We start from the raw sequence: 24968 nt of genomic DNA, 5'->3' as shown, positions 1-24968 counted from the left end.
TGACCCAGCTGGATTACAATTATTATTTTCAGAGAGGAAAGGGAAACTTATTTATAAAACCGCACTTTGAACAAGTACGAAGGGTATGAGAAGCAGGATGAGGGTATGAGTCTGCAGGAAGAAGTCCATGGAGGAAACTATTCACAGAGGTACATCTGAAAGAGGAACATCTACTTTACCTCAGCAGAGAGTCTGGTAGTGAACTAATAGTGTAGACAACAAAGGAAAAGAGCCAAGGAGCAAACCAATAAGCTACATTATTCGACAGTGTAAATATACCCTTATGCGCTCTCCTGTATTCCTTCACCCCAAGTCTGCAGCTGAGAAATGGAGTCCATGTCATATTCAGTATAAGAAGAAATGGCTCCAGACCAAGTTAATGCTCACTGAACTATTTGGCAAGCCATGAACAACATTCAAAAAACAAATATATTTTGGGTACTCCCTTAGTTTAAGGGACAGATTTAACACCTTTCTTCAGGGGAGATACTGAACTGCAATGCTGAAGTGAGTATTCTAGTAAACTTTGTCATCATAAAGCAGTTAGTAAATAAATATGTGTAGGTTTACCCTTCGTAACGCTTTTAGTTTTCTATAGGAGAAGAGAAAATGCCAGAGTTTGGCACCCTTCCTTCAAAATAAAATTGCCAAGATAAAATTAATGAAAAAGGGAGACATTTCCACCAAGAAAGCTTTCCCTTTTTTCAAAAAAATATTCAGTTTTTCTCAACCTGTTCTACTGACTGAGGTACTGAGGTAATAAAGGTTTTGTCTGAGCAGCCTGAACTGTCACCCCAGGGTTGCTGTTTTGCCATTAGAGATCAGGTCCATGCATGTAGACACAATACAGATATCTAATTGGATATAGCAACAGCATGTGCTTATTGGAAAGCTTAAACTAAGCTTTTCTGCTCTAACATACCCTGTTAGTGAGCAACAAAATAGAAAGTTCTTCATCTATACAGCCTTTCCATTTCAACTGAACAAAGACTAAAAGGGAAGAAGTAGAAGATATCTGCCATTTGACCAGCTGCATTAAGTAACTCTCCTTAACTCTTTAAAAGACCTCTTTTTAAACACAGGGATAAAAAACTAAGTTATCTGAATTGGCAACAGAAGACCCTGTAAAAGTTTAACAAAATCAAAGCCCTCACTGAAGTTAATGTGCAAGGCCATCAGAGACTTGGTAGCTTTTGTCACTTGCATTAAAACCAAATACAATGTTGAGGAAATCCATAGTTACAACACTGCCACTTAAAATTTTAGAAATCTATAAACTTTCTCCAGAAAGTTGATGGCATGTATTTTGTTAAGATGAATGTCTGGTCTCCAAATGGCTCAGTGCATTCTTCTGATAACCGTACACCTCCTGTGGCATGAGTGTTCCTTGGAAACACTGTAGTAGCTGAACAAGAACGACAGTATGTATTACAATTTGAGCTCATCAGAGTGGAAAATCAGGCTTCAATCAGAAAATCTGCTAAAGGAAGAAAAACTAAGGAAAGGACTGTAAAACTGCAAGTGAATGTATTCCATTAACCTTATTTGCAGGGAGAGCGAGATTACTAGACAAGAAAAGGAGGCAGAAGAAAATTTTGACTAGAGCAAACATAGCAAAACAGTAACATCCCATCATTAAGAATGACACTTCAGAGGCTGCAGAGCTGTGCGTAAGGATGTCTGCTTACAGTCACACCAAACTCTACCAAATCTCACGTCTCCTAGATCAGCTATTCACAGGTGCTGTACAAAGAGTGATATTTTTGTAGCAGGCCACCTCCTCCTGTTTGATCTATGGCTCAGAGATATCTTGAGTTCACAGAATTTAAATAGGTAAGTAATACAGAACCTGATAATTTCTGATTATCTGCAGATTTCATGTTTCAAGGAAATACAGACTTAATTTTTATAAAAGGACAAGGAGAGAAAATCTGCTTGATCAAGATCCTCCTGAAATCTATTCAGGATTTACCTGAACAGTAAATTACCATAAGGATAAACTTACGAAGCACAAGTTGCAAACACAAGTAGCCAACACAACAGGATAGTGATAAAAATCTGTGTCACTATTTATGAGACTCTACTGTTTACTTAAGCCAGGTAAACAAGCAGTATCTCTAGCCATTTTCTTTTTGTAAAATGGATATGGCTTCTGAATACTGGTACCAACTTCTCAAAACTTACCCCTGACAAGATGCGGTCTGCGGGGGTTATGGAAGACTGTAAGAGTGACAGTGGTATGTCAGACCAAAGGTTCATCTAGCCCAGTACTCAGTCTCCAAGAATGGGAAAAAGTGGATGCATAATGAAATATATAACAACAGAACAAGTGTTTCTTGATCTGCAACCACTTGTGCACAAGGGATTTCTAAAGCCAGATATGAATCTATATAGTTAAACTAATCTGGTTTCTCTCTTGGTGGCCTCAACCAAAGGCACGAATAATAATAAAAAAAAATAATCCACAAATATTAAAATAAAATTTCAGGTGATGCTTTTACATATAACACTAGAAACAGAAGATTACAGATACATTAGTAGTATACAAAATGTATACAACTAGTATACAACATTAACCAGCTGTTCTTAAGTCCCTAAAACACGTCCAAACCCTCACTGAGACACTGTTTCTCTCAGCTCTGAGAGATATCAGTGTTGTACATGATGGTTATTGTACAGCCACACATGATGGCTGTGATCAACTCACCTGGCGCAAACCACCGATAAGAAATAGTCAGAGGGACCCTACTCCAAAGAAAACAATCGAGTCATCTTTATATGTTTGCAATCCTCATACAAAATGGGTGTGTTACAGAGAATCTTTAATACACACAGTAAACCTAGGCGAACATTCAACACCACCAGATACAAACCAAGCACCATGAGGGATCAGTCTGGGTATCATGACATGTTTTAGGAAATGTTTCTTTTCAAGCTGCAGTCTATCTGCACGGGACTGCAGTCTACCTGCATGCAGTCGATCTGCATGGCTATTTTGCAGTACAAAGTTTTTGAAAGGAGCTGCTCAGAGCAGGTACAAATCAGCACCATTTGTACACAGAACAGAACAAAGCTAAAATTGCTAACAAAGACTACTATATCTTTAAGTGAACTTCTTACGACATTAGGGTATGTTGAAGATCCTGGCATATTTTCTGACATTTAGAGAAATTCTCATCACATTGAAATCAGTAGTAATGATTTCAGTACAGACTGAATTTCATCCCCACTTCAGTGCTGTCTAGACCAACTACTCAATCCTTTGAAGAGGAAAGGAATGCTAACACCAATCAACAGATATCTTGGTGGTTTTTTAAACAATTTTGTTGACATTTTCCACAATGAAAAATGACATTTCATAAGTTAAAGTCCATTGAAAGAATATAAAAAATATAAACTTTTTGCTTAGAGATGACATTTTTTGAAAAAATCTATACAAGAAAATATATTGTATTGTAGACAAGAATCTATACAAAAGAATGTACATAGCTTTTCCATATGGTGATTAAGGACCTTTGAAGACAAAAGGAGTACAGACAATTAGAGATGCCAAGCAGTAATCTATTCAGTTATAATTTTGCTTGTTAATCATAAAGCCTGAAAGGTATTTGAACTAACTGGATGTGTGATTATCAGCACCACTGCCTACAGCTGAAAAGAACTGCCAAATGTCATCAACTGTGAACCTCTTCACTGCTGCATCTTAGATTTCAAAACAACTATTACCGCTAATAATGGCACCACTGTTCTGTACTGTTTGCAAAATTCATGAAACTGTTTAAACTCAGTTACATCAGTAGTTGGCCAGAAAGAGCAAAAATAATGCATCAATAGCCGAGGCTTTAAATGTAAAAAAACACCCCAATATTTAATTATTTTAAGAAATAATCAAATGTCTGCTGGTAATGGTTTTCAAGACAGCTTAGTAACAGCTAAGTAAGAATAGTAAGAGAGCATTTAAAGTGTGAAATTATGTCTATTTTTCACATAGAGTCTTCTGTTTTCTGTCAAAAGATTTTTTTTTAAAAAATCTAGTTATTATTCAGATAGCGCTGTATTTTATGTTATTGAACTTCAATTTCATGGATGTTTCTCTTCTGGCCATTGTGGTCTGTGCTCTTAAAAGTATTTTGTATTTCTGAAAGCACATCATTAACTACAGAGAAATGTGCAGAAATATGTCACAGTAATATCTGAACTTTGGTGGTCACACAACAGTAGTAAAAGTGATACTCCCAGATCTTCCTTCAATAATGATCATCATTAAGATCAATATGGAATTACAGAGTTCTGGAAAACTATTATATTCTATGTATATACAATATATATTATATACTATTATACTGGGTATAATAGTACCAGCTGGATCACTAGGCTATTCTGCTAGTTTTTAAAGATAAAGGCACTGACATTTACACGTAACCAACTGTGCTCAAAACACCACGTGGTTTTGTTATCACTGCACTGTTGCTTTCCTGTGTGCATGTTTCCTTTCATTGTCTCAGTTTCAAGATGCTGTTATTGCACCTCACTGATTGATTAACTTACAGAGATTCCTGTTTCACAAGGTGAAGCTGAGGCACAGCAAAATGTGTGCAGACAGAGATTACTGGATTCAATAGCAGGCACCACCTCCAAGAAAATTTACTTGCAGGGTAGTGGGTCCAAGTTTAAGAGTGTCTCTATAGCTCTGATTTCATTAAACAGACAGAAATCCTGGTTCCGTTTACTGGGAGTTTTGTCACTGATTTCAGCAAGGCCAGTTTTCCCTTCAATGAATACAAAAAACCTCATTACGCTACTGCAGGGAGCCCACCCTTCCTCCTGGTTAGACAGTTGTGATTTGAAGGCTATAGTGTGCCTATTGCTTGAATACCTGAGAGGACTTGGCATTTTATTCAGTTGTTGCTGTCTGTCTGTATTACAAATAGACATCATCAACATATGTTTCTACTTTAAGAGCCAGGATTGCTAGTATTTAATATGCAAGCTATTTACACTGAAAATTGCTGCTTTAGCCTCATTTTATATTGAATCCCTGTTTCAGCAACAAAAAAATTTCTATGGTTGCCCACGGACTAATAAAAGTTGATAACTACAAGGAAGAAAAAAAAATAATACAATCCTATAACATACTGTACACAACACAGAGTACCTTTGTTATAATTTAAAATGAATCCTGGAAGACAAATTTATGGTTTTATTGTTTTAAGTAGGACTTGATGTAGTACATACTTTGAAAAGGTCATTAAGTATAGAGAATAATTTAAAATAATTTAAAATATTACTATACAGTAATTACTGAATTACAGTATTAGATCAGCAGGAAATTGCTTTAAGTAGTATTTGACAACTAAAATGTGACCACTGTGGAGCTTTTTTGATTTAACATGATTTAACATCTGTGCAAACTTGATTTATAAGCTTGGTTGTTTCCTATAACGTTAAGACCTTTGCAGGTTTGGTTTGGGGGTGTTGTGGCATGGGTTTTTTTTTAATAGTTTGATCTGCAGCCCCTAGAATACAAATCCAAAATGGATTACGGATTTGATTTTAATCACAAACAGGGTATGAGAACAGCAGGCCCTGTATGAGCTCTTTTGCCACACTGCCACAGACCAGCACCTTAGCACACGGGCTATGAGTGTTCCTGGCCCTCTTCAATGGAAAACCTAATTAGTTTACATATATTGGTACTTTATGTTAAAATCTTGTTAAAGGTATCTGACTTTATGCAGAACCAGTTGAAGAGCACAACATTCATTCTGTTGGCTGAGCCCTGACAGCAGCAGCAGATAGCAGACACATTCAAAGCATCACCAATCATTCTGTAGTGATTATAGGACTATGGTTGAAACGAGAAGTTATAATCAGAACAGACAGCCCACCGTGGTATGACAACATCATTGTTTAAGCCTCAGAACATAAAAATAAACCAGAAAAACTCATTAAAGCTTTAAACTTTACGAGAAAATGGTTTTCCTGTACAGTCAGGGAAGAAACAAATATTTAAAAAACAAGGAACAGAATTTCTTTTTATTTTCTTTCTGATACTAAAAAGTAAATTTGTGAATTTTGCTGTTGATGCCTCAAGACATGTTATACCATTTTTTGGGTAAATCTATTAAACAAGAAATAAAGTGGACAGATTCATAAATAGAATTATAACTTAGCAATCAGATTAAAATAATGCCTATTGACTTAGTAGTACTGTTTCTTTTAATGTGAGTCAGTATGAAGGAGCTGTGTCCAAATTATAGCACTGTACAAATTCTCCCCCATCACCATGACATTGCTGTATAAAATGTTTGACGTAAGTAAATAGCTTATCAAAATAAAATAAATGAATACTGAATGCCTAGTCCCTGCTTTAAGCCTAAATATGCCAGAGAGTTAGATAGATATCTTAGTAGGAATTATTTAACAAGAAAACAGAAACTATGACATTTTCAAAAGACACTGACGCTGGTCACCTGTGAAGAAGATTTAAGCAACAGCTCCTCTGATTATTCAGTCACTCAACAGTGACAATAATCAGAAGAAATTTCCTGATGATATAGGCAGTGATATCAGCCCATGAGGGAGCAACTCACACAAAGCCTTCAAAATCTCTCTGAGAGGTGGTCAGCTAGGTACACTAGGTATCTAGCTTTTATTTGTCTTGTTTTCTACACACACACACACACAAAAAAAAAAAGGTAAGCTCTTCAGCAGAAGTTAGGAACAAAAATATATGGTTGAATCTAGAGAGAAAAAAAACCACAAAAACAACCAGGGAGTTCCTCTCCTCACTTCTTTCTACATGAGGCAGCCTAGTACCTGCCTGGTGGGCACAAAACTACACCCCCCCCGAGACAAAGGCATAATTAAAGAATCATTATTAATCAAAAATTAAAAAAATATTATTTAAAAAAAAAAAGGCAGCTTAACACTGACTGATAGGAAAAAAATATTAGCAATAATCACTATTACCAAAAAAGAAAGACTTTAAGCTCCTTACTTTGGATTCTCTTTTGTCTTAGAGTATTTATTTATATTTCAGTTCCTTGATAAGCTTACACTCAGTATTTTCTGTTTGTTATACCACGAAGATCACAATAGGCAGTGCATTTTGTTTTCATAGTTACTGTTTGGCTTCCACTACAAAAAGAACTTTTCATCATTCAGAAGAATGTTGATGAGCATTTCTCTTGTTTGATAAGAATTTTTTAATCACTTTTTCTTTTATGTAACAGAACAACTCGTGTCTGCCTCCACATGATACACTGGACCAAACTGCTCAACTATACAGGACAAGGGTTACCATAGTTCAATTTTTTAGAATTTCATTCTTCATCTACTGCCAAATTCTGTCTCAGAAGAGTGTATAACTAAAGTTTTAAGTCATTAAGCTGCAAGCCTCTGCGATGCATCAGACTCACTGCATATGCAGTGCAACTGATCTGCACATGTGCATTGGTTACCTGCTTAGTGCTTAAAAAATGCATGCCAATGCCATTGATCTCTTTGGAAATGCCTTCTTAATGGATATATGCATTTCTATTTCCATTACAGAAGTTCCAAATGGTAAAAGGGGCATTCTTCCAGCCTGAAGAAGTCTTGCTTAGAGGTAGAGCAATAGTAAAAAGGAGTTGCAGATTAAACCTCTACAGTAATGAAAATTGGTAAAATTTTTTCCTTGCACTGTGTATAGTCAACATTGTTCTACATATAAATATATAGCTAGGAATTTAAAAATTACTTCTGAGGCTTCTTATGTCCTTTGTGGAAATGTCAAGAATAAAACATTATCCTATTAAAAAGCTTATGTCAGATTAACTTGAATGTTACATCACTGTGGCTAAAAAAGATGGAAAGCTAAGACTGTTTGGCACATTTTACTATCTGCAAACACTTTCTATGAGCTCATACTGTAGAAAATACGTTAGGTTTCTAGACTACTACTAATGATTACATTTTTCCCTATACTTTGTATGTGGTTATGTTACCCTCCAAAGTAAATCACAATGCTCAGTTCCACAGAATAGTTTCAATGTTCTAGTTGCTACTGGCAAAGACCTACTTGTGTTTGGCACATAAAGCTGAGATTTTTATATCTATATGAAGCTTTATAGACTTTTGTATTGTGTGTGCATGTAAGCAAACAATATATTTTTTTCCTCAAGACATTAGTCATAATTAGGAACTCTGATGTAAGCTAATGTATAAATCTAGAAACACTGTATCAAGCTTTCTAGAAAATGTATGGATTTACATCACCATTTTAAAATTTTGTGTTACAAATATATTTTGAGCTATAAATCACATTTTCATGACTACATTTCATGTTATATGCTACACTACACATTTCTCAATGTGTTCCTTAAAAATGCGAGATCAGAGTGTATTTCTCTATGTTTTAGCTAAAGGAGGAATATATACATTTGCACACAGAAGCACAGTGAGCTAAGTATAGTATTCAGTAAGTATAGACATATATACTTTGTAATTCTCTTTTTTTAAAGCTTTTTCTCTTTCACACGTCTTCACAGCTAGCCAAAATTGTCTCACTCATCATCACTGAATATGACAAAAACAATCATGAGATTCTATTATGATAGCGAGACAACTTTGGTTAGGTAATTATAATGTGGATTTCTTGCTTTACTTTTGTGGTTCAATACAATCTTTCATATGAGAAAGTGTTGAGAGCACTGGAACTATTTGCCTTGGAGAAAAAAGCTCAAGGGGATCTTTTCAATATATATAAATGCCTGAAGGGAGGACATAACGAAATGGAGCCAGGCTCTCTTCAGTGATGCTCACTGACAAGACAAAAAGCAATGGGCACAAAGTGAAACACAGCAGGTTCTCTCTGAACATCAGGAAACAGTTTTTCGCTGTGAGAGTGACCAAGCACTTGGCACAGGTTGGCCACAGGGCTTGTAGAGGCTCCATTTTTGGAGATACTCAAAAGCTATCTGGACATGGTCCTGGGCAACCTGCTCTAGCTGGCCCTGCTTGACCAGGGGTTTGGACTAGATGACCTCCAGAGGTCCCTTCCAACCTCAACCAGACTGTGTGTCTGTGATTCTGTAATATTGGTGTGTAGCCTGATGAAAGTATGGTAGTATAAGCATTTTACTGATAAATTCAAACATCTCAAGAAAGATCAGCTGAAGCGATGGTGTAGTTTAATTCCCCATTTACTCGATCTTTCTTCAAATAACACAACACAAATAACCTGTGTTGGTTGCACAGGTTATTTTGGGGAAAAAGGGTGTTCATATCTCCTTGATTCTTTCACATTAAGCGAAGCTTTCCATATCTCTCTCTCTCTTTTCCAACTCCCCCCCCCAGCTTGTTTCTGGTTTTCAGAGGAGAAATATACCAAATCAGCAGTCTGACCCCACAGTCAGATCAAAGTCTGTTGTTACAAAACACAACAGATTTTAAACTTCTCCCAATATTTTAGAGAAATGTAGAAATAGCTTAAATTTTTTTTTTTTAAAAAGTAATTTCAATCTTTATGACACTGGGCATCAATCACTTATTACAACTTACTTTATGTGAAATACTAAAGTAAATTTGAATAATATTAACAAACTAAAATATCAAAACAAGCAATTTAAGATAACTGGTAACTCAGCATTTATCATTCACCCTAATTCTCTTACCCTAACTTACAAGGACTAATACCTTACACTTCTCACTCGAAGAGTGAAGTGTTGGACTAATACCTTACACTTCTCACTCGAAGAAGTGACACAGTATACAAAAAACGTAGCAGAAAGTAGCCTATGAAAAGGAAAATGACAAGGAAAGCAGTAATGTATAGTTCTTCAACATAAGAAAATAAGGATATTCTCAGGAAAAGGGATAATATATTTCAGCTAGAAAGGAATATGCATTGTTTTCCTTTACTATATTTGCTCAATATTGACTCCTAAATTCCTGCCAATGTTGAGAACCTTTTTCAACAAGCTAAAGAAACCAATCCCATAGCATCACTCATATCAATGAACTTCTAACAACCCCCCATGTGATATGTTAAGAACATCTTCACAGTCTGGTTGAACAGGTAAGAGTGATCACTGCAACTTACATGACAATATTCACGTTACCCGCTACAGAGGTGTTTGCTGTAACAGGTCCAGACTGCCAATCCTTAGTCAGTGAAAGCTCTCACTAATAATTAAATTACTGTCTGGATTAACTATGGATGTGGTAAATCAATGCTTGAATTACAAAAACTACCCTTAACCCTTGAGAATGAAATTCTAGAGATGTGAAGAAATAAACATATGTATACAATAACCTTGTGAACAACTGAATTGTTTTACGGCTTTCTTTTTCTAAATAGCACACTGTCACAGACACTGGCTTCTAACAACTCCCTGCATCCTTTAGCTTTGACACATTTTATACTGTTGGTTACTTTCAGCTTTTGTCTCAGGAAAAAGTATTTCTATACTATCCCTCAGTAAACTTTAGAGCTGGTGAACAACTCTTCCTGAATTAAAGAAAGCCAAATGATTCCAATCTATAGTTGTTTTCTTTTTACCTTGCTTTCCTAATGTTATGTATCCTTTTTTCTATAAAGTCTAGTTCTGATTCAATGACCCATTAAACTGTCAGAAACATCCCTACTGACTTGGATATATACTTTTACCAACTCTGTTTTTTTTTCTCTTGAATACAGTCAAACAGGGTGCAACAGAATAACTAAGATCCTAAGTTTGTTACTGTGCTTTTTCCTATTACTTCTTTTGAGAGGTGATGAGAGCAAGGTCTGTTGGTCTTGAATTTGCCACGGACAAAAATATTAGCAACAAGTTGTCCCTAGTTCATATTATTGAAATTTTACTCTGTTTCATTTTTCCGTTCCTTTATCTGTTTCAACAGAAAAGAGCATAAAGAGTAATTGTATTTTCTTTGGTTTTTTTTTTTTTTTTTCTGAGCTGCAGCAGTACTCTGTTCACTTTGTTAAATCTACATGCTCTTTTTGTACTGCTTCCGAAGTTAAACCTTTAGAGAGAAGGTGATTAAATAATACAGCGTATCAGTGGCCTTTGACGTATCTTTTAAGCCTCTTAAACCGTGCATGCAGAAATACTACAGGGGGTGATTACTAAGTACTGACCTTAAAAGAAAACTAGACCCCCAAAAAATCAGATTCCTATGAGACATAGTAAACTGTACTATAAACCTGCTTAAAACTCTCATCGACACCTAAATTCAGATAAGGAGACAATCCCGTTGAAAAGACAAAACAGAACAAAACCATCTTAATTACTCTGTTTCCCCTAAATCTGGGTTTACAGCTCTGTTTCTAAATGTTTCATGCTCTCCTGCTATTAGGAATCTCAGGAATTTATAACAATCCCTTATCATAAACAGGACAAACAATGCAAACAGTTTTGACAAGAATTAATATTCAATATATATCAATCTAGGATTTCTTCTGACTTGCCTTGCACTCTTACAAATGATAAATATAAGATCATTTGGTCTTTGTTTTTTTTCCTACAAAAACACATTTTAGTACTAGTAAATCCCAATACAAACCTGTTTTTCAAAGCAATTTAATTTTAAGGGGTAGTTATTTTTTAATGCTGAATGCTTTTCATTTAGCATTCAGACTATTATAAAGGTGCCACCATGCTAATGAGCCTAAGCTTACAATTTGATACAACTGAACAACTGCTGATGCTTGCATGCAAGGTGGCTATAGCACTTGATCTTGCAGTATCAGCAGGAATAACAGTTAAAACAGATGCCACAGTTAATTTCATGGGTCTTGATGCCTTTAGGGAAGAAGCTGGGTTTTTCCTTTTCCATGAAGACTTTAATGTTTTATTTAGGGGATTTCTGACATATCAAATAGCCTGCATCTGGGATATAAAATTAAGATATCAAGAAAAAAATAAAATTATTATTGTATTTTATGAAGAAGATAAAAAGCAACACAGCTGGGTAAGTATAATAACTGGAGTCACAGAGTATCTATCTAATTATACTTTCATAATGCTGACTCATCAAGGGTACACAAAAAATTCTATTTTTTTTATTTGCAATAGAAAATATGTCTTCTTGGTAGTGCCAGTAGTGGAGATATTAAAAAAACCCACGTTTCACCTGAAACAGATTAAGATCATGCTGATACTAGTGCATATTTGTTTGATCTTTCTTATCTAGTCTCTGTGTAAAGCTATAGTAACCTAAATTGAAGACTCAAAGATTTGGAAAAAAATTGCAAAATTGCAATTTGGCATGAACAGTAAAGCTGGTGGGTGTTTAAGCAACAGGAAGATGTATTGTCAAAGACAAATACACTCAAAAGCATTTAAGGCTTGCCCTGGGAAGGAGGCACCGTGTTAAATCTCCTTTCAGCATTGCATCATCTTTTCGAACTTTTAGAATTTATCACAGCTTGAAATTAGTAGGATAATCAGATGACGTGAACATGGCCAAAGTCATCATACTTTCACTGCACAAATAAACACTTTCAGTGCATTTGAATCACACACTACCCACATAAACCCTCCAACTAGTGCTTCAAAACATTACACCAACCAAAAGAATGGTTTTCAATTGTGAAAGAGAATTCAAATATTTATACAAGAAAAGTAAAAGTGAAACAATAAATCAATATTGTTCTTCTGTCTGTATACTCAGGAAAGGTGAGCAAGTATTTTTAGTGCAAATTTGTACTTTCATGTCTAAAAACTGATTATATTTTAATTATTAGAAGAAACCACTTGCAACCAAGTAACATCATGCTGATACCAGCCGAAGTTCTTTTCTTGCATAAGTTATTGGAATATTTGCTTAAAGTTTGCTTAGATGGAAATTAATTTTCATGACAAAGGTCAGCTTCAAAAATTAAATGTCTAAATTTTTGCTTGAGATCCAACATGCATGCTTTCAAAAAAAGTTACAAAAAACAATTCAGAAAGTGAGATCATATCACCAGGACATTGACTCTGTAATTAGCACATTTTATTTCTGCCAACTTCTGTGTAGTAACTACAGAAACATTAACAGTAGCTGGCAAAGACAGACTTTTCAATCGCTGGCTTTTAAAGGACTTTGATATTTTGAAGAAAATACCAAAATTCTAACAGCTATTGAAATAGTAACTTCAGAAAAGTGATACTACAAAGATTTAACAGAGTATATAGCACAGCTGAAGAAGGAAATTAAACTATTAAAGATTCAATTAGTGTGATTGAAAATTGGTGGCAAAAAGGATATCACATGTTTTTTAAATACCAGGTTTACATCCTACTTGAAGACAAGTAAGTGAAACTCACTGATCCAACACTGCTTCAGAACGCTACTGAACCATCACATTCCTGAGGATCTCAAGTAGCTTCATTATCCAATAAGCTCTGACATAATTACAGGACAGAATAACTCAGTAGTAGGTTATACAAATGGCACCACATTTACCTTCCAAAAATAAGCAAATAAACTAGTTTAAAATAATTACCTGATAAAGAAAGTCTTTTTATAGCATTTATCTCCCATTGATGAGCAATGAACGACTTTTAAATATAACTGCATATTGATGGTATAAAAATAGCACCAGTAAAAAAATATTACCACCACATGAGTAATTGAGACACAAACAGAGCAGTATCCCGTTATGTTACTCGTACATTGCATGAACAGAAAGATAATGCTGATCCAGACACTTAGCATACGATCTGCATCTCTTTGGTTATTTATTCTCAATAGAACTACTGTGACACACTTCTAAAGCCTTTAAAGTATCATAAGATTGGCAAGGCCCCTTCATTTACATAATTAAGGCAATTATAGCCATTATAATTGAATGCAACCCCATTTTAATGGTCTGCACTATATTTAAGTTTCCAGCTTTATAATCCATAAAAGCTGGTTGGCAGAGAGCAAAAGATGATAATGAACCTATCCTAAAAAAAGCATGCTCTCATGACTACCTAAAATAGTTTAATAGAGTTTGTTGGGCTACACAGACTAAACTTTCCTAACAATTCGGGTGTTTTGGGGGGTCTAGGACTGAAATTGTTTGTGGATTGTTTAATGACCTAGGTTAAATTAATGATTATCAAACATAAAATTAAATAGCATTAATTATCTTCTTTCATCATAATGGCTTGTCTAACTCTCTTTAAATTGCAGCATCACACACAAAAACACACAATGATGCACTGAAGGTAACATTTTCACCTCTAAAGACATATTTAGTGTGAGATTTTGGGTGTTTGGGTGGTTTGCTGTGTTTTCCCCTACTAAAAACATGGGGAAAGGAAATAACAAAATCAACCAGGCTAATCAAAACTTTCATAATAAATCAATTTAAAGCAATCTTCTATAGAGAAGTCTTTCCCTTTGTGAAAAGTATATGAATACTTTGTAGCAGTAAGAAAACAACCCTGAATAAGTACTCATCTTATATATATTGTCTTTACCTAAAAAGAAGCAGAGTATCTAAATGGCCGTGAGTGTCTGAACATTGCCATAGAATTCAAGTATTAAAAAAAGGGCAACACATCCTAAGTCTTAAGGGTCCATCCCATGTGTGTAAGCTCACTCTCACATACTGAGTTTTAGTGAACCAGTTATTTTTGCTCGAGATTAAGTTTGGGAAGTTCACCCTGAAATTGCTCCCTATGGACAGGATGGACAAGGCCACTGAGCAGTCCCAGCTGTGCTCATATCCTCAAACATACACACCTGTTTTGAAAGCCACAACTGGCATAGGACATATATGCCCTTGGTGTTCTGTGATAAAAGCACTCGCACAGCAAGCAGAGATGTTAAACGGAATTTTAATTTTTTCTACAACTAACACTTCATTGCCAAGAATTAAAAAAAATATAAATCACTGTTCAAACACATGCTACTTTCTTCTTTCCCCACCCCCTACACTATCAGCTCCACTCTGACTCCAATTCATAGCACACTTTTTAGTAGAATGTCTCTGCCTTATTGTTCTACTTGCATTTGTGGTATCACTCCTTTTCTGCAAGACATGTATTTCTATCCCTTGTTCCCAAACATTTTAACCCCTGTAAGAACAAAATGCCAAAGCAAAAATTTATTTTTAGCCAAAAGACCATCTATTAACGACTAACCAATCCCAGTTATCTTTCTTGAACTACCGAAGTGTTTAAAACAAAATGAACACACCCTGTTCCACATGAGAAGTTTGAAATTACAAGAGAAACTAATACATTTGAAGCAAAAATGACAAAGTCACCTCTACAGCCTAAGTACAGGTTACACAGCTACATCTCCATTTTCCCTGTCCTCCAACCACAGCCACAGGCCCTTTGTATTTCTCAAACATTTTACTGTTTAGTCTCAGCCACCTGACTAAACTGTGGGATCTTCAAAGCTTCCTATCTGCCAAGTTCAGGTGTGCTTTTCCACACCACATATGGATAAGACCTGGCAAGCAGCCTACATCCCTTATTTCCAACCTTTCCCTGGGTTCCAGGGGAAGGAAGCCTGAGCACGTGGTGGGCTCTGGCTAACCCCCAGGCTAGATGACAAGGGGACCAGGGGATTGTGGCCATGCAGGTCATATACACCTTCTCATTCCAAACACATTCTCTATCATTCTGCACCACATTAGATTGCTACTAATCACACTACATCAGATTACTACTAATTATGATGGAGAAGTCTCTTTTTAGAAAGTCTTAACATGGGGTTTGATTAATGAAAGAAGATACTGCTGACAATTTTACTTGGCTCAGCGTCACTCAGGCAAAAAAACCTATTCTGTTTAAGAATCTAAAAAAGATTAATGCAGAAAACTTACCTTAACATTTATTTTTAACATTGAAGGAATAAACAATAAAATTGGCTCCATTAAGTTTCTGTTATTACACACAGTAATGAATATTAAATAAATGTCTTTTACAGTATTTTTGTGCTTGCAAATTCATAAATATAGAAAATCATTTGCCGATACAAATGAATTCTTGCTGATGAATTCTAGCTAAGATAGTCTGCTATCTTAGAAAAAACCTAACATTTATAAAGATACTAAAACAACAAAACCTGATTAAACAATAGTACTTCCTATTAAAGATCAAGTGAAAAATGGTCTATAATTCACCTTATATACAACAGAGAGAAAAAAGATGTTCTAGGTGAATTAGCATGACTGAATTTCAAAGCATAAAAAACTACAATGCATCAATTTTCACTTTATCTTTAAAGAGCTTCTCTTTATATATAATGTGTAGTTACAACTCAATATTACTGTAAATGTGTATAATGAATTAAACAAAGTGAAAAAAAATATTTTAGCTTGCATGCCTGGACAAATTTCAGTCTAAGATGAGCAGCTTTGAGATTTAAAAGTGAATACTATGTATTATAGTATAAAAAGTAATAAAAGCAAAATGCATGTTTACTGCTAAGTCAATACCCTCTAAAGAACTAAAACAGATATACAATAATACACTGTAGTTTTGTGGCATGTTTAAAATCACAAAAGGTTTCAGAAACATTAGTGAAGTAGAGTTCTGAAAATTCGGTAGAGTAAGAAATATATAGATAATGTTTTTTCCTCTGGAAAAAAACTGAGTCACAGTGTTAGAGCCTATTTACTTTCAAATCAATGCCAAGATTCACGTTGATGCCAGTAGTAAAGGCATTTACTGTTGCATCCTATAGAACTGCAGTAGCAATTACATAACAAAATATTTTATTGAATCATAAATCTATGGCCAAGAACAACAGTAGACTAGAAAGCTGACAATTACCTAATGCAAATTTAACTCATAAAAAATAGAAAATGTTGCTGATATCTATACTCCCAAACTACTGAGACTGCATCCTTCCTTTACTGTGGATATTCTTCAGAGAATGTTAACAACTGAGAGGAGTTTCTCCATTATGAAAACCAGCGTGCTTCTCTTTGTACTTCTTTTTATAGGCAAATCCCTTATTTTCTTTAACATGCATGGTAGAATAAAATTAGATGCTATAATTAGATCTTTTGGGAGATATTTTAAAACATACTAACGTATTTGTAAATAAAGCCTGAACAGCACTATAAAATAACAGTAATTTTCTTTGGTGGTTTATTTTTGTCTTCTTTGAGGTTTGAAACTTAAATTTTATCCTTGACCACACAGCATGAACTTCATCTTATAAATGGGAATTTTGCTTATTGTTTCATAAAATGGCTTCTCCTGGCTACCCCATAACTGATCACTGATAATATCAGGCCTAATTGGTCTTGTATATGTTGTTTTGGATACAGCTTTTATTGTACTGATGTCCTCGAGTTAATCCTGCAGAAGTGAAAAAAGGAATTACAAAATATTACTCTCTGTCCTTGAAAGGTAATAATACAAAGTAGAGATTAAAGAGTAAACACAATGTTATTTTTGGCCCTAAATCTCTTTATTTGTGAAGTCTGGAAAGCATTCAGTGTTCTCTTTGAATGCAAACATAAAAAAAGCTTTTTTTTTTTTTGGCATCTATACCTGTACTATATGAAGAGTGGCTGAGGTCATGTATTGAGAAGATGTTGCCACGTAAATAAAATAAGAGGATTTGGGAGAGTGCTGTTTTGCTATTTGTTTAAAGAGTCCCTATATTTGTTTTTCACACACTGATGCACGCAGAACGAAACAGAATCCACGGTGTCTTTAATTCAACTGTTACTTATCCACATCTCTCCATAGCAATTAACAATTCAGCAGTATTCAGTATAAAATAGGATGCAGCTGAGAGAGCAGCTATGTTCTGTGATTAAAGTCTTTCAGATATGCAAACTGAAAATACTTCCAGCATGAAATGTTGCCTTTTCACTTCCTTCTGGCAAAAGCCTAGACTCAAAGAGTATGAGATTTATAGCAGCTCCGTGTGTTACCTCTATAGTCTTCCTCAGATGACCAGATAAAGGGAAGCCCTTTTTTTCATGAATGTAAGTCTACTTCTTTTATTTTTGTGAAAATATTAAGTGAGGTCTTTCACAGGATTTATTAGAAATTAAGATGAAAATTTTTGAAAGCAAATTCTTCTATTTCAGTAGCTCAGGAATGAAAAGGGACATTTACTATTTTACTCACAATGTTACAGTTTTTTCCATCTAAACTGCACGACCTTCAACTGAGCTTGTCCCAGCTGCATCTTGACTCTATGTCAGGACAGAATCCCAACCCTGTTACCATGAAGACGAAATCCAAAGACATTATCCAGGAGGATGCTCTAGCACACATCAGCCAAATCTTTGAAACAGAGTGTTTGAGAGACCAGGACCCTGGGCATGTTACAGCACACACCTATTACAGTGTTAGCTTGACAGGGACAATGTGCGATTGCCGTGACCCTTGTGAAGGGCCTTGCACTTTGTTGAATTTCATGTGGTTTGCACAGGCCCACCTCTTACGCCTGTCCAGGTCCCTCTCTCTGGATGACATCCCGTCCCTCCAGTGTGGTGACCACGCCACATAGTTTGGTGTTGGCAAATCTGCTGAGCGTGCACTGAATGATACAGTCAATACTGCTGACAAAGATGCTGAACAGCAACAGTTATAATACTGACCCCTGAGGAACATCACTTGTCAGTGGTCTCCACTTGAACATTAAGCTGTTGACCACAACTCTTCAGTGTGACCATCCAGCCAATACCTTAACCACTGTCTCCAATTTAGAGACAAAGGTGTCATGTGGGACAGTGTCAAATGCTTTGCATGAGTCAAGGTAGATGATGTCAGTTGCTCTTCCCTCATCCACCAACGCTGCAAACCCATTGCAAAAGGCAACCACATTTGTAAGACACACTTTGTCCTTATCAGAGCCATGTTGGCTGTTACTGATCACTTCCTTATTTTCAATGTGCCTTAGTATAGTTTCCAGGAGCATCTGTTCCATGATCTTGCTGGGCACAGAGGTGAGACTGACTGACCTGGCAGAGAAAGGACTGATCTGGTTCTTGTTTTCTGGTCATTTGGGAATGGGTGGGAGGATGGGTGATCTGAATTGCCAGACAGTAAAGCAGACTAAGTGTGCGGAGGTCAGTGATAACAGTTAACAGGACTTTGTTCATCCTTAAAAATGAGTGCAGCTTCAGCATTTACCCCATCAACTAGTTTCATCTCCTTATCCCAGTGACACAGTTGGTAAGTCTTGACACTGCATCAGGCGTATTTGTTCTTATCTTTTAGACTGAAGAACAGGACTAGCAAAACCTTTGTCCTCTATGACAGGCATGGGACAGGGCTCAGTATGTTTCAGAGCAAAAGGGTCATAACTACTCTACTATTTGGAGCAAAAAACAGTACCCAGAAACTGCCAAGGGGACAGAACTCTTCCCAGTCTTCTAAAATGTGCAATGCACAGAAGCCTTCCTAATTTCTGCTTCCACATAACCACTGGAAAAAAGACTCAGAAGAGCTTAGGAAAATAAAGATTTGCAGATTCCAGCTTGGTGAAATCCCTACATTCACAACTGTGCAAGCCAGCATGACCTGGATGCCCCAAATTCTGGTACATACTTGAAAAGAAGATTAGAGTGAAAATAGGACACGAGGCAATTGCTAGCCTGAAAAATAAGATAGGGTCCTATAAGGGCTTCCTCTCTAGTCTCTTAATTAACACCTCTGTCACCAGTGGTAGTGCTTCCCATTCATTCTGGTTTACCTTTCTCATTCCACTTCTACGCAACTCCCTAAGCCATCCCTCTCTTCCATACTCCCAATCTAAATTTATTTCTAATTTTGTGTGAACCTTCCCTCCAACACTGCCTCAAGTGCTCTTCAGATTTTCCCTATCATGGCAATTGTCTTTCTTTCTCCTTTTGAAAATTACTGGAGCACCTGCTGTAGTTTATATGATCCCCGTTGCTTTCTCTAAACTAAAACCAAAACAAAAATATGACAAAGAAAGACCTTTATTTTATTGCATTCTTTTTTGTTTGTTTGTTTTGTTATCAACTTATACATCTAGTTCTAGACCAAGTTCTTAGCCCTTTCATTTTTGGATTCAATCTAACAGTCCCTGCACATCCGTCAGATTCAATGTTACTGACTGTATCGTTAAAACAGGACAGATTTCACGAAATACAGGATGCACCTGCCTCATGTATTTGTCACAGAGGTGGATTAGATAAACTTCAGAGTTCACTTTCAAGATTTTTCTATGATTTTATGATTAGATTCAAATATATTTTAAGATGCAAATCTGTTTTTCTGAATACTGGTTTAATTTTGGTTCCCAAAGGAGTATGGAGTCCCAAAATAGTCTTGATACAGAAAAGTTCATAGACATACTTTTCTCCCTAGATACACCAAAAATTCAGTAGAATTTGTCAATCTTAAATTAAGGAAAAATTGTCCTAGACAGGGGATGTATTTTAAGAAACCCTCGCTTAAGTTATCCCTGAAACTGGAACATTAATCTTACTTTGCCCCTTTAGTTTTGTCAAATTTCTAAGCAACTGACGTGCATATACAGCTTACAACACCTAAAGGAGTTCCATTAAAAGAAAATAATTGTTATTCTTACAAAAAAAGTTCTTATTTAAAAGTTACAAGTAATTTTGTATTCTATTAAAATAATGGCTGAAATTTCAGGAATGATACTTAGCTCACTTTCATCTCTCTCATGTCTCCTGGCCTTTGGCCTTGTAAAGAAACAATATACAGATTTCAACACTGAGGTAAAATGCAGCAGTTGGAAAAACCCTGTATTTTGCTTGCCCTGACAATCTGTCAGGACTGGATTAGTGTTAACTCCCATACTCATATAGGAACTTTTTTCTTTCTCTTTTACATAACTAAGCACAAGTAATCTTGATCCCTTGGCAGTATAAATATTCAAGAAGAGTTCACTCCTAATTAAAACAATTCCATTTTGTTGAAGCCAATAAAATTTGTCTGTAGACTGTTTTCAGTGCTTAAGTAGAGAAGTAACAAAAATAGTATATGCTTGAAAGAACATACAGAAAGACAAAAATAACTGCATCAGGTGGAAACAGCTTCCAGCAGAGAAAATGCTAATATTTTTTTTTGGTAAAAACAGAGGGCAATGGTACCATATTAAAAAACTAACACTTGTATGCCTACTACACACAGACAAATGCTTCTTGGCTCACTATCTAAATTTTACTTCATGCCCACTGTAAAGCAAATATCCCCACATCTATGCTGGAGATGCATAAATTGTTGGTAGTGAAAACTGCAACTGCATTAATGATATATTGTATCTCTTATCAAAGGGGCCAAAATAACCATATAAGGCTGGGTGTTCCAGTGTTTTTCATTTGGGTTGGCAATAAGAGCAGATGACAGATTTATCTATTAATTTACAGCTACTACATGACATTTTAAATTAATGCTTTAAAAAACCTCAAGGCTGTATCATTTTGCAGAGACTTTATAGCATAGGGAATATTTAATTACACATATTCAATTAATATTTAATTACACAATCAATGATATTGTCCAAAAAATGACGTAAAGAAGTGCTTCAGAGCAGTTTTTCAACTGACTTATATGCCTGCACACAGCTGGATGTTTGCATTGGTCTTGTCTATTCATTGTTAAAAGAACATCAGTTCAATTTTTAAAGTAGGAAAAAAAAACATTTTGGCAGTAGCTACAGCTTATCATGGAAACAATATGACTCTTTTGCACAATAAATTTGGAATAATGCATCAAATCATAATGAAATACCAACTTTAACATAGTCCAGGAATGCAATGCTGGTTTCTTTTATCTTTATAAGGTTGCTACAGGAGAAAAAAAAAAAAAAACAACAACAAACCCTTCAAAAGCTAGTTTTGATCTATTTCCAATGAAGATACAGGGTATTGTGCATAAAGACTTTAGCTTACTTATCAAGAGTGTGACGATACAGAAAAAATTAAAAAATACAGTCTGAAGTCTATGGCCTATATCAGTCTAAAGAAATGCAAAAATGCTCCAGTCATGATGTTCTTGGAAAATTCAGGTACATGGTGGCTTAAAACCTCATGCTAAGACGGCTCTCTATTCAGGAGTACCCTGTTTTGCTTAACAGCAACCTTCCCCAGTGTCAGCCTGGAGTCACTGAAGTACAAATATTCTCAGCCATCCTTTATTCCTATCAAACACTTTTCACACAAAGAACTTGCTTTTATATGATAGTCTTTACTAATAGTACCATAATTCAAATGCAACTTCTTGCTCCTATGATATAAGCAGCAACAAGGACTTTTAAGTTTCCTTTTTTTCCCCATCCCACTTCATTTTCTTGAATATTTAGCTGAAAACACTGATGAATAAGGAATTAATTTTTCTTTGTCTTAAGTACAGCGATAAGCATCTTGAGGAGTATTAAAGAGTAAAAAAAGTACAACAATAATACATACTATGATAACTGCAATTGAAAATTACAGTGGTATTTTACCCTAGGCACAATTTCCAAACCCACAGCAGAGAAAATAACCTTGAACAAAATGAAGCTGGTTTTAGTCAAGAATAATCAGTGTTTGTGATCACTGTACTCCTCTGTAAGCAAAGCCATATTTCCTTCTAGAAACGAGCTGTTAAAAATATCATACAAATTACCATCACTCACCTCTCCTATCATTTCTGCCTGCATTTGTGGATTTGTCAGAAGGGCAAGGGCAACGTCCTTCACATTTCACTGAGATTTGTTTTCCTGAGACACAGGCTTGATAGTCTAATTTACACTGTAAGGAGAGAGAATGACTATCGTTAATATAAACATCTTTTATAATAAAAATCATAGCTCCAAGTATTTCGAGGCAATCTTTGATGAAGTGCTTAAATCTTTGCAGGCATAGGTGCTAGGCCAAATTTTCTGCATAATATCCTACCTTTGTACTAAGAATTACATTAGATAAAGGTACAAAGGTTTTGTTCCCTAACCTGGCTACAGTTTCAGGCTCAATTCAAGCATGAATGCACTTCTGGTGTTAGACCAACTTGAATATGCATACTAAATAGAAGTAAACTGCATTGTTTTCATTTCTATTATATGAACAAAAAACAAGGCAACAATATTCATTACTAATACGAAGTTATTAACAGTGAATTGCTACAGAATTTATCACAATTTCTACCTTTAAGATGATAGTATCCTAGTAAAAAGCAGTATCAGAGAAAATGGAAAGCTGGGCCTGATGCAATTCTGCCCAGTGACGATCTTTTCCAATATAGAAACAGATTAATTTGTGTGGTTCTGATCTGATACTTAAAGCTCAAATTCAGAAGCCATACAAAAATTAACTAAATCTAACCAGGAAATGCAGTTGTTGTTTCAAGCATATAAAAACAACCTAGTTAAAGAGTACATACATAGAAAACAACATTATTGTAAACACTGTCATTCTTACTGAAAAGCTGAACTTTCACTCCAAAACAGATCTTTCTGCAGGACATTTTGCCAATGTAATCTCACGAAAAACACAAACCAAAACACCAGAGCAGGGGGGGGTAAGTATCTGCAAAGAGTTTTTGCAGAAGAGGAAAGGAGGAAGACAGTTATGGACAACACTTCTTCCTTGAATAAAAGATGGAAGATGTCTCATTAATTAGGTAAAGAACATGTAACTTAAAAGCGTAGGAGTCAGAAAACCAGTTCAAGTAACAAATAAAAGTATGAAATGTTTTCTATGCTTTCCAACACTTCAGAAAAAAAATCTCACCAGAATTTGTGCCTTATATTCCCTGACTTATCTTCTTTTTGGGTATCTAATTTTAGTTTAATGCAATTCCATTACACAACTATCAAGATTTCTGGCAAACACTGAAGTTGAAGTTTCTCTCTCTCTCTCCTAAAAATGAGTAAGAGGTGGGAGCACTGTAGCTATGTAAGAAAAAAAGGAGCCTCTTGAAAGGCTGCACTTCAGGTTTTCACTAGTATGCAGATATAAGCACTGTGAGTTTACAGAACTTTATCTACCTCTCATGCAGTCAGGCTTCTAACCCCGTCATACTGTCATGCAGTTCTCTATCTAGCACAAGCTCAACTGCATCACTGCATTGAAATAATACCTTTATGCACCACTGCCAATACCAGAAAGTAGATATATCAGAAGAGAGAGAAAATAATACCTCAAATTTTGTGTATTTACATAAAGTCATCATTATAGTTCAGTTCCGAATGTGCTACCTTTTGCCAAAAAGGCATGGTTAAAGGACAATGAGGGTAAAAGAATCTTTTAATTCTAACAGAAAAGAACAAAAGATCTGCTCCAATTGAAAGCTATACAAATAGCACTAGTGTCTCATGAAGGACCAGAAAATTGAAGCAAATCGAACAGTTCTATGTTGAACATGAAACAAATGAATACCTTTCGCATCCCTGCACAATTGCCCTGGCTGTACAGAAGAGTGCTTGCATTAGCCATGATCCCCACCGGACCTCTTTCCAGACAGTGTATGACATAATTCATATTTTAATACTCAGAAGCAATCTTCAGAGTTAGTAGAATAGACCATAGTCTGAATTTAATAAGTATTTCTGTTGAAAAGAGATATCTTCCCTCTTTTAAGATCTGAGAGATTTTGTTGTTCAATCTTAGTAGCATGAGGAGTCAAACCATCAAATACCTGTGCTTTAGGCTTTGATTACTCCTGTGGGTGACTGAACTTAATGAGACCACCATTTGAAACTTAACATAAAGGCAGCTCAGCTAAATAAAGGTGGGTCAGACTTCCCTCAATGTTACTCTCAAACTGGCAGAAGAGCAAGCAACATACCTGAAAAACTCCACAGGAAAAGAAATCTGTGACATACAGAATATGAGGACATGATGAGAAGCAGGGATACAAAGGAGAGGTAGTGATGGGAACAGCGATGAAATCATTTGTTTTGTGGGGAAAACATCTGAAGAGTTTAACAGCAGAAAAATACATGAACTATTATATTATGCATAGCAATAAAATAATTCCAATTTATTTGACTTAATTATATGGGGAAACCATGTCATGAAATTTTCGAGAAACTCATCTGTTGGATGA

The 24968-nt window shown here is 35.5% G+C and overlaps 1 protein-coding gene across 2 annotated transcripts in view; it reads right to left on the bottom strand.

Moving 5' to 3' along the window:
• Nucleotides 1–24968, bottom strand: part of SPOCK3 (sparc/osteonectin, cwcv and kazal-like domains proteoglycan (testican) 3) — a 188992-nt gene that overhangs the window by 32112 nt on the left and 131912 nt on the right. For both annotated transcript variants that reach the window (XM_014945192.1, XM_014945199.1), the window contains one exon: nt 22558–22672. In XM_014945192.1, coding sequence (XP_014800678.1) covers nt 22558–22672 — 115 coding nt within the window. The remainder of the gene's footprint in view (nt 1–22557; nt 22673–24968) is intronic.

This window comes from Calidris pugnax, unplaced genomic scaffold, assembly GCF_001431845.1.
Source record: "Calidris pugnax isolate Ruff unplaced genomic scaffold, ASM143184v1 scaffold15, whole genome shotgun sequence".
Classification (NCBI taxonomy): domain Eukaryota; kingdom Metazoa; phylum Chordata; class Aves; order Charadriiformes; family Scolopacidae; genus Calidris; species Calidris pugnax.
The sequence above is the reverse complement of the archived record's forward strand: the minus strand, read 5'-3'. Positions and strand labels throughout refer to the sequence as shown.